Source organism: Sinohyriopsis cumingii, chromosome 11, assembly GCF_028554795.1.
Source record: "Sinohyriopsis cumingii isolate HCF-2022 chromosome 11, ASM2855479v2, whole genome shotgun sequence".
NCBI lineage: Eukaryota > Metazoa > Mollusca > Bivalvia > Unionida > Unionidae > Sinohyriopsis > Sinohyriopsis cumingii.
The window spans coordinates 44,819,804-44,837,034 of record NC_142971.1 but is presented as its reverse complement, the minus strand read 5'-3'; the positions used below and the strand labels follow the sequence as shown (position 1 = coordinate 44,837,034).

At 37.3% G+C, this 17,231-nt stretch overlaps 1 protein-coding gene across 1 annotated transcript; it reads left to right on the top strand.

Moving 5' to 3' along the window:
- The first annotated feature begins 3,175 nt into the window (after positions 1 to 3,175).
- LOC149788040 (uncharacterized) lies at positions 3,176 to 17,210 on the top strand. Its single transcript, XM_089973508.1, has 2 exons — positions 3,176 to 12,607; positions 16,909 to 17,210. Exons 1-2 carry the CDS (start codon positions 3,290 to 3,292, stop codon positions 17,029 to 17,031), a joined length of 9,441 nt encoding a protein of 3,146 aa, XP_089829634.1. The 5' UTR covers positions 3,176 to 3,289; the 3' UTR covers positions 17,032 to 17,210.
- Positions 17,211 to 17,231: the final 21 nt, after the last annotated feature.

Genomic DNA, 17,231 nt, shown 5'->3' with positions numbered 1-17,231 from the left:
ATCAAAACAAATGTTTCTGTTTAGTGTTCTTCCAGTTTTCATTGCTTGAGCACCCTTTTGAAGACTGCTGCATCTTTAGTCCCTGCTTTCTACATCACTGTTTAAAATTGCATGTATATGCTTAACAAGAAACATTAACATTCATAATTTGTATATGACATGGTATGTGGATCAAAAGTAGACTCATTATCCAGAAGTAGCACCAAATTAGTTTCACATGGAATAAAAAACTGTTTTCTTAAGATAACTGTTAAAGGTTTCTGCCTATGTTAAATGGTAACTTTTGTCTTATTTCAGTTGGCAAGCTAGACTGGTTACCACATTATTGGAGTCATATTCTTTCAAGAGTGGCAGACCACCACAAGAAACTGCTTTCTACATGCTTCCTCACCAGAACTTTTGGAAAGCGATACTGAAAGTCCAAGGAGAATCTGCAGGAAAGGTAAAAAGGCATCCATCATATATTGCTGCTGCTGCTTGCCTCTCGTCTTTGAGAAAGTCTCTCAAAGATGAGACCATAACAGCAGGATTTATTGAAAAAACTGCATCAGAAAACACCATGTCTCATGTTGCATCATTTTTGTCTGATGATAGTCTCTCTGAGGAATATTGCAAGTTTGTTTTAAAGGATTACCATAGTTGTGTGATTCAACTGAGAGAAACAATAGCACTTTTGAAAAATACCCTGGGAAATATTACAAAATATTTTCCAGACTCTGATGGTTTGGGACTGTTGGCAGTTAAAGAAAAAGTACATATGGTAGATGAAATACTAAAAGCGGGAAATGTTACAATCAGAGAAATAAAACAAACACTGTGGCAACCATATGATAGTGTTCCTTCTGCCTGTGAGAAGCTTCAGATACCAAGCAAGTCAAATGTGTTTTGGAAGGTTTGCATAGAAAACAATATTGGTAAACGGGGAAAAGATGTTGATGCAACTGATGTTGGAAAGGTTCTTGAATCTGGTGAATCTGGTATCAAGGAAGAGACTCGGGAGATTAGAAATGATGACAAAAGTTTGACTGACCCACATGTACAGAATATTCTTAACAGAGACGGCCTGCCAGTTCTAGAGGGTTTAGTGCTTCTAAAAAATCTTTGTACAAAAGGATGTGATCTGTATTTGAAGGTTTGGGAGGATTTCTATCAAGGAAATGATCTTCCCATATCACTTGTGCAGGATATATTTAGGGTTGGAGTAAATATACCAGAAGAAATTGGGTACATCGAGGATTTTGAAGGGAAATCATTAAATAGTGTGTCAAAGTCAGCATTGTTAGATTACTGGAACTTGAGAAAATATAAAAAGACTGTTAAAGCCATGAAAAATTCACTTGCAGCTTTCAAGGTAGATACTGTTGATGATGAATTCAAAAGTGCTGTACAAGCATTTCATGATTTAGCTAAAGGCAATGCAGACACCATTTCACTTCTTCAAGTTCATTATGCAGTAAAAACTGTTCAGGTTGCTTCATGTATGTTGAGTGAAGATGCAGTAGACTTGCTAAATGTCCTTGGAAAGTCCTCAACTTTAATAGGTTTTCTTGGTGACATAGTAGATGAAGACATCAGAAACCTCATAGATGCAGTTGAAGAAGTCTCAGAAAAGTATGTGAAGGAGTCAACAGTGTCTGGACTGATTGAAGTGAAACGCTTTCTTCATCCCTTCCTAGTTAAAGATAGCCACCTAAGACAGAGCCAAGATGTGTTTTTTAGATCATTTGCTGTGAAATTCCAGGAATTTTTCTTCAAAGATGCTGTCATAAAGACCATAGACTGCATGGAAAACTTGCATAATCTCAAGTCCCTCTACAACAATGTGGCCAATAGGAGTGAAAGGACAAGAGAAATTATTCAGAATATAATTCAGTATGGAAATTTCCACTTTTGTCTAAAATATCATGAATGTAAGTTGACTGTGTCCTACAAGCAGAAAGAAACATTTTCAAAATACTCAAAGGCAAGCTTAGTTGACTTGAGAAGCAGGGCTCTCCTGCTTATGAACACTGCAAGAAAAGATAATGCTGAGGAAGAAGAAGAATTGGAAGATAAGCAAGAATATTTAGGGAAATATGTTAGTTGCATAGACCTAGCCTTGGAGATTGCTGAATTATGCACAAGTTTGTATTTGGCAGGGCACTTCAGCTTCACAGAGTTTGATGAGCATGTTCAGCCCAGTCATCTTGAGGAGTGTAGATTGAAGCTGAGAGAAGAATTGATAGCATGGCAGAGGGATATCATGCAGTGCAGAGAAAAGTACTACTATATGAACTTTCTTCTTGGGGGCCAGATACAAGCATGGTATAACTACATTCAGACTGAAAGTCTAGAAGGGAAAAGGGCTGCTGACACTTTCTTGAAGTTTATACATCCTAATGCAAGTATTGCAGCAGTTTGCAAGTACTTCCCAAAGGAACAATCCAACGTATCTAATAATGACATGTTGATGAATATGGGGATGGCCCTTGAGCAGGCATGCAAAAACCTTTTGCCAGTTAGACGACCAACAGAATTACCTGAATCTTCACTACATATAACAGAGTGTGTTCAAAAGGGGAAGCTTCTTATAGTTTCATTAGATGAGAATAGCAAACTAGTGGTGAGAACAGCTCTTGGCTTATACCTAAGTAATACACAGGCAATGCCAGAGGCACATCAGATTCTATTCTGCAGAAGGGAAACACTCTGGGATGAAATAGATTTACTTCTCAAGAGATGTTTGGGAGCATCAAAATTTGGAAGAGGTGACAGTCTGTTTTGTCTTGCAAATGTAGAACTGTTGTCTAATGAGTATCAGTTTCAGCTTGTGGATGCACTGAGAAAATTACCAAAAGATGATGCATTCCTGCTAGCCATCATTTTTCGAGGAGCTGAGCATCACCCATTTCTTCATGAATTCTCAGATTGTGTGAGACGTATTCATCCAATAACAGAGGCTTCTTTACAAATATGTCTGCAGAAGGAGTGCCCTGAAGTCTTCATTGTTACATCAGACATTCCAGGTTTGGGAAAAACAGAAACCATCAAGAGGCATGCACATCAAGCTAGAAAGAAATTTATTACTTTGCATGTCAGTGGACCTATCAGCAAGCATATATTAGTAGAAAGGCTGTCAAAAGTAAAAATCAACAAAGACTTGATTCTTCATATTGACATTGGAAATACCCCAGATTCTGAAGAATTGGACACATTATTGTTTGAACTCTTGCTACTGCGTTATGTTTCTGTATACACCACATCTGTTTCCCTCACAACCAATTCAGTTTGCATAGAACTTGCCAACACCATGAACAATACTTTGCCCAATTCTCTACATATAGTAACATCCTTTAAGAGAATAAACATCAAGTGGGAAGGTTTTGAAAGTTTTCAAGTTAGCAATGAATTGCATAGTCCTTTGCAAGTGGTTTGCCATTACTTAAATGCTGTAGAAGATGGAACAATTGATAAGAGAGATATCATTTTCAAAGGCACAAAAGCATTAAAACCTCTACCAATGGAGAATTGCATATTTCTTTTGCAAAAGTATTTCAGAATGAATGAGGATGACATGTCCTACACCTTAATCAACTCCTTTGTTCGAGTTCTTGCAGATCAGTTGAAAAAATTATCTTACAGCAGCTATTTTAGAATTTCTAATCTGTCTCTTATGTTGGGCAGACAAAATAGACAGACTGTGAAGACCGATTTAGTGAAGGCAATGGTTGATGTATCTGTTGATTTTGCAGGAAGGTCAATAAAGGGATGCAAAGAATCTCAGAGATCAACAGCAGCATTATCTTCAGGTTCAACAAACTTGGCAACTTCTTTAGCAGCCCGAGTAGAAGGCATGATTAGATGGGAAGATAGCAACCATCTGGTATTTCTTTTCCATAGTCAAGATGTTCAGACCTTGTCTGTATTGTACAGGGATATATCACATGTTCCATCTCATATTAAGACTTTATTTGAAAGTCAGATGAAGAAGCAACTTCCAGACTTTGCCAAGATGAACCAAGAAGGATTACAGGATGTTTTACAGAAGGTTGCACGAACAAATCCAAAATGCATGCAGAAAGAAGAGCTACAAGAAATGGCAAAATATTATGCACTTACCCCTGACAACCTGTTGAAAATGGTTCTCATTATGCTGAGAATCAGAGCTCATATCCCAGTCATTGTAATGGGAGAAACTGGTTGTGGAAAAACATCCCTAATTAAGTACCTTTCAGAAATATGTGGAGTTGATTTTAATGTGAAAACCATTCATGCTGGAATAGCAGAGGAGGACATACTTCAGACAGTAGCTGACGTAAACAGCAAAGCTTTAAACGTGTGTGAAACTAAGGAACAAGTCTGGCTTTTTCTTGATGAAATCAATACCAATGATCACATTTGGCTTCTCAATGACATTATATGTCACCATTCCTGTCTTGGAAGGAAGCTTGCACCAAACTTAGTCTTGATGGCTGCATGCAACCCATATAGGTTGAGATCCGAGTCAGCCATTCACACAGCTGGACTAGATGATAAAGCAAAAACAGATGAACTTTCCAGGCTTCTATACAGAGTTCATCCACTTCCAGAAACCATGGTTGATTATGTTTGGGATTTTGGCAGCCTCAGCAGGTCAGATGAAAAAATGTACATTGAACAAATAGTATGTGGAAAAATGGGATTTTCCACAGAAAAGGAAATGCTACTAGCTGATGCACTGGTAATTTCCCAGGAGTTTATTAGGACAGTAGAAGGACTAAATTGTTGTGTCAGCCTCAGAGATGTACGTAGATGCACAGATCTTACAGTTTGGTTTAAAGAAAAATTCTTGGACAGGAAGAAAAAGTTAAAAGCTTCTAACCACAAAAGGTTTTACAGTAGCAGTGAAATAGAAATACGAGCCATCATACTTGCACTTGCACACTGCTACCATTCCAGATTAATTGATTCTGGAACAAGACAAAAATACAGAGAAGGTCTGTTCATTGCCTTCAGACAGCATGATGAAAGTGAATATAGGGAAGAGAAAATAAAAGCTATAATAAGAGAAGAACAACAAGACATACTTGACAGAATGGAATTGCCCCCAGGGGTTGCAAAGAACACAGCTCTTCAGGAAAATGTCTTTGTTATCCTGGTATGCATTCTCAACAGAATTCCAATCTTTGTTGTTGGAAAGCCTGGCTGTAGCAAGTCTCTCTCAATGCAGGTTATTAGGAGTAATCTGAGAGGACCAGATTCCAAGGATGAATTATTTAAGTTGCTGCCACAGCTGTACTGTGTGTCATTTCAAGGATCAGAGTCCTCAACTTCAGATGGAATTATTAAGGTTTTTGAGAAGGCACAGAAATACCAGGAGTCAAACTCTCAGGAAGATGTTTTGTCTGTGGTTATTCTTGATGAGATTGGATTAGCCGAAGTATCACGGTTCAATCCCCTTAAGGTCCTTCATAGTTTGCTGGAGCCACTTGGAAAACCACACCCAGATGTGGCAGTTGTTGGAATTTCCAACTGGGCTTTAGATGCCTCAAAGATGAATCGGGCAATCCATTTATCCAGACCGGAAATGGATGAAGAAGAGCTTATCCTAACAGGAAAATCAATCAGCGATTCATTTGCAAAGTCATCAGATGCCAGTTATTCAGGAATAATTCCAACACGGGAAAGAGATCTAAACATTGCACAGGAACTGAAAGGTATTGCCAGAGGGTATTTTGAATTTGTGTCCACTCAGCGCTTTAAGAATTTCTTTGGGCTTAGAGACTACTATTCTTTAGTCAAATACTTTGCTAGAGAATTAGCAAATATGACAGATTATGCAATTAACCAAGATGTTAAAGGCAACATAATTCTGAAAGGAATACAAAGAAACTTTGGTGGATTATTCTCAGAAATGGGCTTAGTAAGAAAATGCTTTGAAAAGCACATCATTGCTCTCCATAACATGCATGGCCAACAGAACATTCCTGTTTTGGATTTGATCAAAGAAAACATTAATGATAGGTCTGCAAGACACCTTTTGCTTATTACAACAGGAGATTCAGTTCTTGGAATCTTAGAAAAGCAGTTGAAAGATCAAGGTAGAGAACATATGACAATATATGGGAGCAAGTTTGCAGAGGATTTGACAGATGATTACAGTTATCGAATCTTGAGCCGAATAATTCTATGTATGGAGCAAGGCCTTGTCTTGATACTTAAAGACCTGGAAACTGTGTATGGTAGTTTGTATGACATGCTAAATCAGAATTATATAGTTGTTGGAAACAAAAAGAATTGTCGGATTGCCCTTGGTCCATATAGCAATCCAATGTGCTATGTCCATGATGATTTCAAGTGCATAGTCCTGGTAGAAGAAAGTGAGCTGAATCATTCAGATCCCCCTTTTCTAAACAGATTTGAGAAACAGAGTCTTCAGTATTCAGAAATATTGGGTGATGAAAATGAGAAGGTGGTGTCAGAGTTGGAGCACTGGGTTTCATCTGTTGGCTCAGTGTCAGGAAAACATTTTACACCAGAGGATATAATACCAATTTACAGCAAAGACATGATCCCTTCTCTTGTTTTACATGTTTCCTCCAAGCCACTCTCAGAATCTCAAACTCTTCAAAGAAAGATTGAAGCATGCAAAGTTACACTTCTGCCAGTTATGAAACCAGAAGCCATAATTCGCCTTGATGTTTCAGAGTATGGAAAGACTTGTTCTGATGAAGAGCTGGAGGAAATAAAACAGTCCTATTTTCAGATGCCAATTCATGAGGGGTTAGAGCACTTTTTAGACTCAGAGATTGGAACAAGCACAGAAGGTGTAGGGAAAATGATCATTGTTTTTACCAACAGCAACATACACGCAGACTTGAAGAAAATGGTACCAGGCTTCAAATGTCAGATTGAAAAACTTGGTGCTTTTAAATCAGAGAAGCAATTAACAATGCAGATGGAGCAATTCTGGCACAATTGTGATAGGCAAATATTGTTTCTGCAATGCAAAGCTGATACAGATGTGACACATATTTTGCTTTCAAAGTCAATCATTGAGAAGCTTCAGGCTGAGTACAGTGGAAGAAACTCCAAGGACCCAAAGCATGTTTGTGTAATTGTTCATCTTGGTAGAAGGGCAGAGGAAGGAAAGACAGTACCTCAGATTGACTTCCTTGCCAAGTGGAAATTGGTAATGCTAGACAGTCTAAGTAGGCCAAAAACAAAATTACCAGAACTCAGGAAATGGAATCTGATGGAAACAATTGAGCTGAAGAGACCACTGAATGACTACATCAAAGAGCAGCTATTTACTGCATTTGCTTGCATTAGGTATGGCACAGTTGGACGGAGTATTGATGGCATTTCTCACATCATCACTGAAATTAGCACCAGTACAGAATTTTTATCTTGTTTGGAAGGTGCAATACTAAAATGGATTGATTCAAAATATGCACTACATGCAAATGTAGACAGCTGGCAAGTACAAGTTGCCTGTGATGCAAATGCTTTGTACACAGCTTCAAGTTTTATTGAGGCATTAGAGAGACACATTTTGTCAATTATCTTTGATCCCTTGGCCATGCTGATATATGAACTAGAGAAACAGAATCTTCTTGATAGCTTCTTTGTATCTGATTTATCATCAAAGAAAAGACAACATACATGGTATGAATTTTTCCGTGATGAGAAAATGTTTACAATAGAATATACTCCTTTACCAAAAGGACCAGAGTGCTATGCAATCTCAACTCCAGTTGTAAAGCTTCATATGCCATTCAGCAAGCTTTGTTTTGATAGAATAGAAAAGGAAAAGGACTATTTTTCAGAATTACTAAGAAGCACTCTTCTTAAATATGAAGTAGATGAAGTTGAAGATCTTGACAATAACATAGTGGAAGGCTTGTGCTACAGATTTAGTGACATCATTTCATGTAAGCTTGGGGAACTGTTGCGTTTGGAGTATGAAAATTGCCAGATGGACTATGTGCATGATTTCTGTACTCTTGCTGTTGCAAGACATTCACCCGAAGACATTACTGATGAAACAGTAAATGTCATGTATTGGCTTCTTCCTCAGAGGTCTAAATTGCCAGGTCTGAGCCTAAATGATGCTTGCACATTTGTTCATACAACGTACTGGACAAACTTCAGTCTGATTATGGCAGAATTCACATTTATTGAAACTTGTAGGGAACTGGTTGATATCAAGGGAGTTTTACAGGAAATATTCAATCCATCAAAAGACTCTGCAGGGTCATATCAAAGGGAAGATGCAGTAGACAAATTTGGAAATGAGGCATCATTGAAGACATCAGATTTTATAAGTGCTTCAGAAGGTTGCTTAAGTGGAGACAAGTCTGACAATGAGAGTAAAGAATCTATTGAAATGGATGAGTTGAATGGCAGTGGAGCTCTTTCCTTTACCGATGAGACTGATGCATTGTCTGAAGTCACAGTTGAACCTTTGTATGAAAAATATGATGATTTGAATAACTCTGTTGTTAATGTTTCCTATGGAGATTTTGGGCAAAATGACAGGATAGAAGGTACATATACTGGTGAAGTTGGAGATCAGGATGATGATGGAATTAAAAGAAATTTGCAAGAGTCTTTGGCAGATGCTAGAAGAGACAGTAATGAAATGTCCATGAGTGATTCAGTCAGTGGAATGTTTAAAGAAACAACAGTTCAAGGACAGGAGATTTTTTTAACCCTGGAAAGTGTAGATGCAGTCTTAAAGCAGGAGGAAGTTCTTGATAGAGAAAAGAAATCCACTGTTGAAGGTCCATTTGCACCCAGTGCTACCTTTGAATCCTTAGATGAGGAAGCAGATAGTGAATGGATCATAGATAGCAGTGTAATACAGGTACATTCCAACTCAGAAATGGAGCAAACAGTAGATGAAAGAAACATAGAAAAATCGTTAGAAACTGTTAGGCAGAAAGATGGACAAGAAGAAATGGGTATACCATCCACTCTTCAAAATGTTTTAGTTGAGAAGTTATGTAAAAAGATAATTCCAGCTGAAGAAATCTCCAAATCACAGATTGAGCTTGAAAAATGGAATATAAAGGTGCAGAACATCTTGTCATTAGCAAGTCGCGTCTCAAAAGACTGCAGTATCTTATATGGCCTTAGATTTTGCAGTGATCTAACTTCACTGGTTCTTATTCCTTACAAGATGGGTAGCTACTGGCTGGTCCAGTTGGGGAGCTTCCTTCAGAGGGATGTTGCTATGGATACAGAAGGTTTTATGGAAAAGATATGTGAAATGTTAGCTTTCTTTCGCTCAAGCAGTGTCACAAAACAAGACCGGCAGAAAATATTTGCTCAGTTTATTTTACGATGTCTACAAGCTTATGAGGACAGTAACGTGATTGATTGGTTTTTTCATATGGTGCAAATTGATGCAGTTCCAGATAGTAGCTTGGCATACTTAAAAAATCCATTGCGTTATGCATCATTCATGGAAGTGGGGGGAGAAGGGACTCAGAGCATCTTTTTCCAGATCCTTGATTTAGACCCAGAAGAAGCCTATAAGTTATTAGAAGAAAGCCAATTTCTCTCAAGTTTGAACAGCAGCATGGAGAACCAATTAGAAACATGTCAACTTAATGTTTCTCTTGCTGCTATTCTGGTTGATGTTTTTGAACAAGAAATATTTCAATCAGAGATGGAGACTTTCATAACTGAAACTGCTGTTGAAAGACTTCTCAAGGTCGAAAGAATTATCTTTACAGAAGAATTTTCTCTCCGACAACTTATTGCAGTTGCCTACTTTAGGAATTTTGCAAAGATCCTGGGAATTGAATTGCAACAGGAAGAACAGGATTTGAATCAATCCTACTTTCAAAAGCTGGATGCATGTTTGAGAGGTAATGATAAAGATGAAGAGGATGACAAAAGGTTATCGTTGCAGCTTTTCCTTCTAAAGGGTCTCAAGTCAAGTTTTAGATATGCCAAGTTTCACAGGGTATGTCAAAATGTATCAGGCAAACTGACATTCATTTCATCACTAAGGAAATGGGAGTCCTTGAAGAACTGTACAGACAATGCACCTTTGGCATTGTTCAATGTAAATCTTCATAGAGTGGCAAGAAATGCATTTGAGAGCAGCAATGACGAGTTCAAAAACTGGATAAAAAAGGCAGTCAGTGACAGTGACCGAATGTTATCATTGCATTCTGTTCTCATAGAACAGTTCTTTTTGAAGAGAACACTTACGGAACTAACAGATAGTGAGAGGACAAAAGCAAATGAAGTAGAACGACTCTGCAAAGAATGTGAAGTGGATGAAGACAATTTTAGACTTATCCAGTTTCATTTGGCGAGAAAAGACTATGAAATCATCTATGATCTTAACTTGAACTTACATCAAGGCAGTAAGGAATCAGATATGCAGATTGCATCATTTGTCATTGAGCTGGCCACACTGGCCCTGTCATCAAAGGTCAGATGCAGCAATGTATTTACTAAATGTTTTCTTCAACCAGAAGAAGTTTCAGGTATTGTTGTGTCAGTAATGGAGGTTCAGAATATCAAAGGTGAACCAAATATGTCTGCTTTTACAGCACCTAAAGTATATGTGGGGAGATGCATATCACATCACAGATTTGCATTTTCAAAACATGATGATGGTTTAGAAAGTCTATGTCCAGTATGCTCAGGCCCTGTTGCACGTGTAGATAAAAATGCACCAACATCAAAGGCATGTTATTGCTCTGGAATTGATGGGCTCATACCAGGAACTGTGCTGACAACAGTTTCACAACGCTTAATGCAGATGATAATCCATGGATTGTTGACAGCATCATTGGCAGCAGGATATAGTAAACAAGACCAAATAAGCTGTTTCCTACAAAGAACAGAAGGAGAGAGAAATGTCACACAGTACCTTTATCAGAGTCTTCAGCATGCTTTTAGGTACCTTGAAGATTTGATAGGGATAAGGCAAACTGACTTGGACTACTTTCTTCATGTTCTTTTAAGTAGAACAAGAACTCTGCTGTGGGAAACCTGTCCAGCATTGACAGAAGAGTGTGAAAGGAGTGTTTGGGAAAAAGAATTTAATGGTATTGTCAGCAGCCTCATCCGAGAAAGATTTACTGCAATAATTGAAGCAAAAAGACAAATTATGGCATTGTATAGACTGGATGAAACAACTATTGAGCATCAAGTAGAAGAGATAGATGAGGTAGGATGGAATCCATGTTTCTTCAGGCTAACCATGGAACCATCACTTGAAAATCTTTCCCTTGAACTGTATCAAGAAAACAAGGCTAATTCCTTCCCATTCCTGGCACTTGTTCTAAAAGCTTTGCCACAACTTGAACTGATTCAGCACATTAAGCCCTTGATTAGTTGGCACAAAGCATGTGTGATATATGCCAGCTATCACAAGAAGAAGGCAGACTGCATAAAGACAGGCTACACTGTGTCTGGTTTTATTCATGAAGAAGATGATCAGAGTCAAAGAGAAATGTTGAAACAAAAATTTGGCTTATTGAAAAAGGCATGGGAAGCAATCCGAGAAAAAGCAGCAGCAGCAAAAGCCTTGCCTGCCATGGATAGGCTACATGACTCAAGTAACTTGGAGAATTGTCTTATATTGGACAAGTCATCTTTTATGTACAAGGTTCTTGAAGTTCTTGTTTCCATTCAGAACAACCTCCTTGATGAAACACTAGCATTGTCAGTGCAAAACTATGTACCAGCCCTTCACTTCTTACAGAAGAATACAATGTGTGCAAGTTTACCATGTATCCCTATAGCTGATGTCAAAAAGGATCATATCATAACTTTTAAGTGGTCAGAGCATTATCTGAAATTTTCACAATGTAACATCCAGTATGGGCATGGCAGAGAAATTACTTATGACTTCAGAACCATTGAAATGGAACTAGCCAACTCACTTCTTTTGGGGAAAGGCCATTTGCTTCTCGAAGAATCCTTTCCAAGAATCATATTTAGTGATGAACTTTACAAAACATATATCCTCATGATTCAAGAGTTGAAAGGTGTGATTCCTCAACAAAAACTTACATCAGATATTGAGGCAGGTATACAGAGCAGGAAAGAAAGAGAACCAAAGCTTATAGCTGACTTTTTGTACCATCTTGGCATAATCATATCATTGCTGAGAAGAACAGGTGGAAAGCCAGAGACATCTCTGGTTGAATTTGTAGATAACTGGAGCTGTGTTCTAACACGACCATTTCCAAAACAAGTTCTTCCAAGCCCAGAAAATGCTATTCAACTTTGTCATATTGTAGAACTTAATGAACTCCTAGAGCAGATGAATGCAGATGGTGTCATTGAATCCCTTGGGGATGAATACAGAGTTCCTCTAGAAGGTATTTCACATACCTTCATTGATGGATTCCTTAGTACCAGTGTGTTGATGGCAGAAGTTGTTCTCAAAGCAGAGAAAAGATTTGTACATAGATGCCTGCTTCATAGAGAAGTGGCACCAATGGATTCCCTGCTGGAACACTTGAGAGACCAATACTTCTGGCCAGAGGGTTTACTAAGCAATGGTTGGCTTCAGGTAGGATCACACAGGATTCTTCTTGCAGACATCTTTCCTGCAGATGTCCAGGTGCAACACATTAATTCCTACCTACAGTTTCTCATGGCAAAGATTGAGGTAAGTCATGTTGTTCATCTTGTTCCTTTTCATCAACACAAACACATGTTCACATTTACCTTCTCAACAAAAAAACCCTCTATAATATCAAGAGGATTGTATTCAGATTTAGGTGGATTGTAGGGTATTGATTAGGTTTTAATGAGTATGCATGAGTTTTATCATCTGCAAGATAATAGTGGAAATTTTCGAATTTCCATTTACTTAATTATGATACAAATAGAGATTTTATTGTAAGGTGCAGTTTTATATAACACTTCTACTAAAACTTGTCTGTTGGAAAATCCATTTAGACCTTCCATCATATGTACAAGAAAAAAGTGGATGGATGTTACTTACGAAATAAATGTTTTACATCTAGATTCTAGTCAGTAATAGGATAAAGCTTAATGTTACAGCAAGAATTAATCAATATGGATGATTTAGTCCTTCTTTAACATTCAGTGTGAAAAATGATTAGGAAATGCTTAAATAGGACACGGGAATGGTTTTTATTATAAAGTTATGTGGAGAAAATAAATGACTGAATTAAGGAACAGGTTTTTTAAAAAACATGAAGTAGTTGCATATTTTCAGTTTTCTTGGTGTCTGTTTGCATATTTTCACTGTCATTTCACGTCACTTTTGGTACATTTGGCAATCCCTCATTGATAAACATACTGTTGATTTTTCATCCATGCAAATTATATATTTCATATGCAGATGAATTCTTGCTTCCCTCCTAAGTCAAGCAGGGAAATATCTATTTCTAGGATTTGAGTGTTTTCATGGTAGCTTTATCAACATTGGGCATTTTACTTACCCTGTCTTTTTTCCACCACATCTATGCAAATCTGTACCACTCACAACCCTGTGTGCTGAAGAAATAAACCTAGACTCCTTGATCTTCAACATGGCAGTAATAGGCACAGCCAGCAAGATCCTTGGTAAGCATCATAAGTTAAAGATGCCATGGGTCACAGCAGATCTCCTCAACCTCTTTCATGTGAGGAGACCTTTAAAGATCGGAAAAATACAGGGTGATTAGCAACAGATGTAAGAAGAGCTTAAAGAAAGCAAAGGAAAGCTGATTAGAGGACAAATATAAGGAAATTGAGGAAAGCCTGAACCAGAATAACAGTAAAAAGGCATACCACTTGATGAAAAACCTGACAGCAAAGAAACAGGGGCAACCTACAGGACAAGGCTGGTAAGAGTCTCACAAAACATCAAGAGATTCTTAATAGATGGATGGAATACAGTTCATAACTTTACAACCAGGAGACTTCTTGAGACCAAGTGGTACTAGACTTCCCATTGACCATAACAGAGATTGACCACCCAATCCCTTGGAAGAAGTAGATTCTTCAGTAAAGGCACTTAAGAAAGAGAAGTCATCTTGGGTAGACAGTATACCAGAAGAACTTGTTCAAGCCAGAGCAACCTCCATGATAGACATTCTCACAAAATCTGTGACAGAATCTAGCAAACAGGAGAATGTCCCACCCCATGAACCCAGTCAATGACCATCAGTCTTCCTAAGAAAGGGAATCTATAGTGGTGCCAGAACTACCGAATAATCAGCCTGATCAGTCACATAAGGGTATGCTTAAGATCATCCTCAACATAAAGAAACCCCAAGCAGATCACATCACTTCTGTAGAAAAGGAAGGTTCAGAGCAAGATGTAGTGCTGTAGAACAGATCTTTAATCTTAGAATCCTCAGTGAAAAACAACTGAAGCATCAACAGGACCCCTATCATGTCTTCACTGACTTCAAATCATTATTCACAATTATTTCAATTCTGTGGTCTTAAACTAAGTAATAGAAAACAGAGAAAACCAACAAGTTTTGTAAAATGCAGCAAATAATTTATTTCCCTCGAATGAACTTATAGTATTGCAAATTAAATTCCAAATAATTCTAGAATTTCTAACACAAGTCCTAATGATTAAAATTCTGAGTAAATTTTAGTGGTATTCCAAAATAAATCCAATGCTGGACATGTTAATATGCCTTTGATGGGCTGAATATAGTAAAGATTTGCCAACATTATTTTGTTGACTCACAATCATAATAATCAAGAATATATCCTTTTTTGAATTTCACTATAAATCCAAGTCTCTGTTTCCAAGAATGTTATTTTAGATGAGTACTTTGTATCTCCAGTGAATAAATAATTTAAATCAATAAATTCCAGCCCATATGAAATACTGGACACCACAATAATACAACCGATTCTGCTTAAATCTTACAGCATGAATGAATAATTTCAAGATAAACAAGATTATGTAGTCCTCTACTTGACCTCGGGTCACCTTTAGCATTTTCTAAATAAACTATTACCTAATGGAGAATTACATTCTGGAAGGTTCCAAATGTTTGCAAGATAACATCTTAGTTATAATTAGAAGGTCTGTTACTAAAATTATGATATAAAAATTGGTAAACAACCGGTAGACCTGACATTTCATGGGGAATTTCCAATGTTTTGGACTCAGATTGAGATAAACATTTTCACAAAACCAAAATAAATGATTCAGGTGAGGTAGAAAATGAACTTAATTTAGGACAAGGTCAAGTCTAAAATACAATTATCCATAGTATATAATGGATAAAGAAAACATAACAACCACTGTATATTAAATATACATAATGCTATTCATAGATTTTACAGCACTAAATCTAAAGTTGCTTCCCTTTCATGATCAGAGTACATATATTGAGTGGAAGCAAACATAAACAAACCAAAGCTTTACAGCTTAAACTACACTTATAAACCACAGGAGCTGAATTAATTAATTTTTTTTTTACTGGTAATTCCTTAGTGTAGCATGTGAAGCTTTGGTTTGTTTATGTTTGCTTCCATTGAATATATCTGCTCAGGGTATGGCATGTAACCTTGTGGGACACCATATGAATATACCACATCAATATGAAACTAATTAGCACCATAGAAGACCTGTATGACAAGGTGACTAGTGCAATTTTCGTCAATGACAACATAGATTGGTTCAGAACAACTGTCAGTGTCAGACAGGGGTACCTTCTCTCATCAACTGTCTTTGACATCTACCTATAAAGGAACATGTCCAATGACTTGGAAGACCATGAGGGTACTGTCAGTGTTGGAGGCAGAACAATCAGCAACCTGCACTTTGCTGATGATGGATTAGTAGGAGATGAACAAGATCTGGAAACCTTAGTGAACCATTTCACTAAGGTATGGGTTTGAAATGAGTGCTGAAAAGACCAAGCTAATGACAAACAACCCATGTGGTATCCAAAAGGAAATAAGAGTAAATATACAGAAGCTGGACACAGTGACAAGCTTAAAGTTTCTATAACCTTTGATGAAGGTTCAAAACCTGAGGTTCTTTGCAGGATTGCACTGGCTAGTTGAAACCTATTTGGAAGGACATTAACATTACACTTGGGTCCAAGATCACACTTATGCACTCCTTCATCTTGTCCATTTTCCTATATACATGTGAGACATGGACCCTATCAGCAGAACTAGAGAGAAGAATCCATGCTATGGAGATGAGATTTTATTGAAGAATCCTGAAAATCTCATACTTAGACTACATCTCTAATGAGGAGGGTGCAATCCAAGGTGCAATTGGACCATATGAAGATCTGCTTACAATTGTAAAGAAACACAAACTAAGATGGTATGGTCAAAATCTCACGATAATCTGGCCTGTCAAAGACAATCCTACTGGGTGCAGAGAAAGGAAAGAGAAAACAAGGCAATTAATGTTGCCAGTATGTCGTCTTAGATATCACAGCAGCTAATTTGCAGATGTTGCTATTGCTGAAGAATATTACAGATGATTCAACACTCATCACTTTGAAGGAAGGAATGTACAAATATATGAATTGGGGGATTCAGTATAAAGCAAACAAAGATATTCAGATTGCATCAGACTGGGATCATATTCTTTCTTCTGAACCTTTAGTTACTAATGAGTAGAGTGAATAATGCCCTTGGACTGGAGACTAGTGCCAGGAAAAGATAAAGCCATACAGTAATAAATAAAATGAGTTTTAACCCCACCACTGTACCTTTCTTCACTCTCCCTTTCCTCAAAGTCACTGTGGTCATTTAGATCCAGATCTCGGCACATTACTGCTTACCTGTAACTTGCTACAATTGATATCAAACACCATGTTCATACCTTTTTAGCTAAATTGATTATGTAATTGCACATTTAAATCTAAGCTAGCTATTAAAGCAGAAGTATACTATTTTGCTGCAACAGTAATTTAATTACTTGACAACACCAAAATAGTACATTTCAATTTTTTTTATATTCAGTGCCTGAAGTCAAAAGACCTGAGGATTAGCCATGGCCCCAGTTCCCAAAGAACCACAGGGAAAACCATAAGTAAAAGCTTAGCAAAGAAAAAGCAGAAGAAGCGTTTTAACATGGAAACATAGATTTAACAAGTATACATTTTGTCAGTCTTTGTATATTTTTATTAGGATAACTAAGTGTACTGTAATGTTGCCCTTAGATATAATTAACACATATACTGTATACAAAAGTTGGATATTTGACATCAAAGGTCTGGAGTTTTCTGTTTTGATATTTTGAATATATTTCCATACTTGTAATATTTTTTGTATATACTTTGTAA

Coding starts and splice junctions, on each gene's coding strand:
- LOC149788040 (XM_089973508.1), top strand. CDS start 3,290: ATGAACAATACTTTGCCCAATTCTCTACATATAGTAACATCCTTTAAG. Junction 12,608..16,908: donor TTCTCATGGCAAAGATTGAG/GTAAGTCATGTT, acceptor TTTTATATTCAG/TGCCTGAAGTCAAAAGACCT.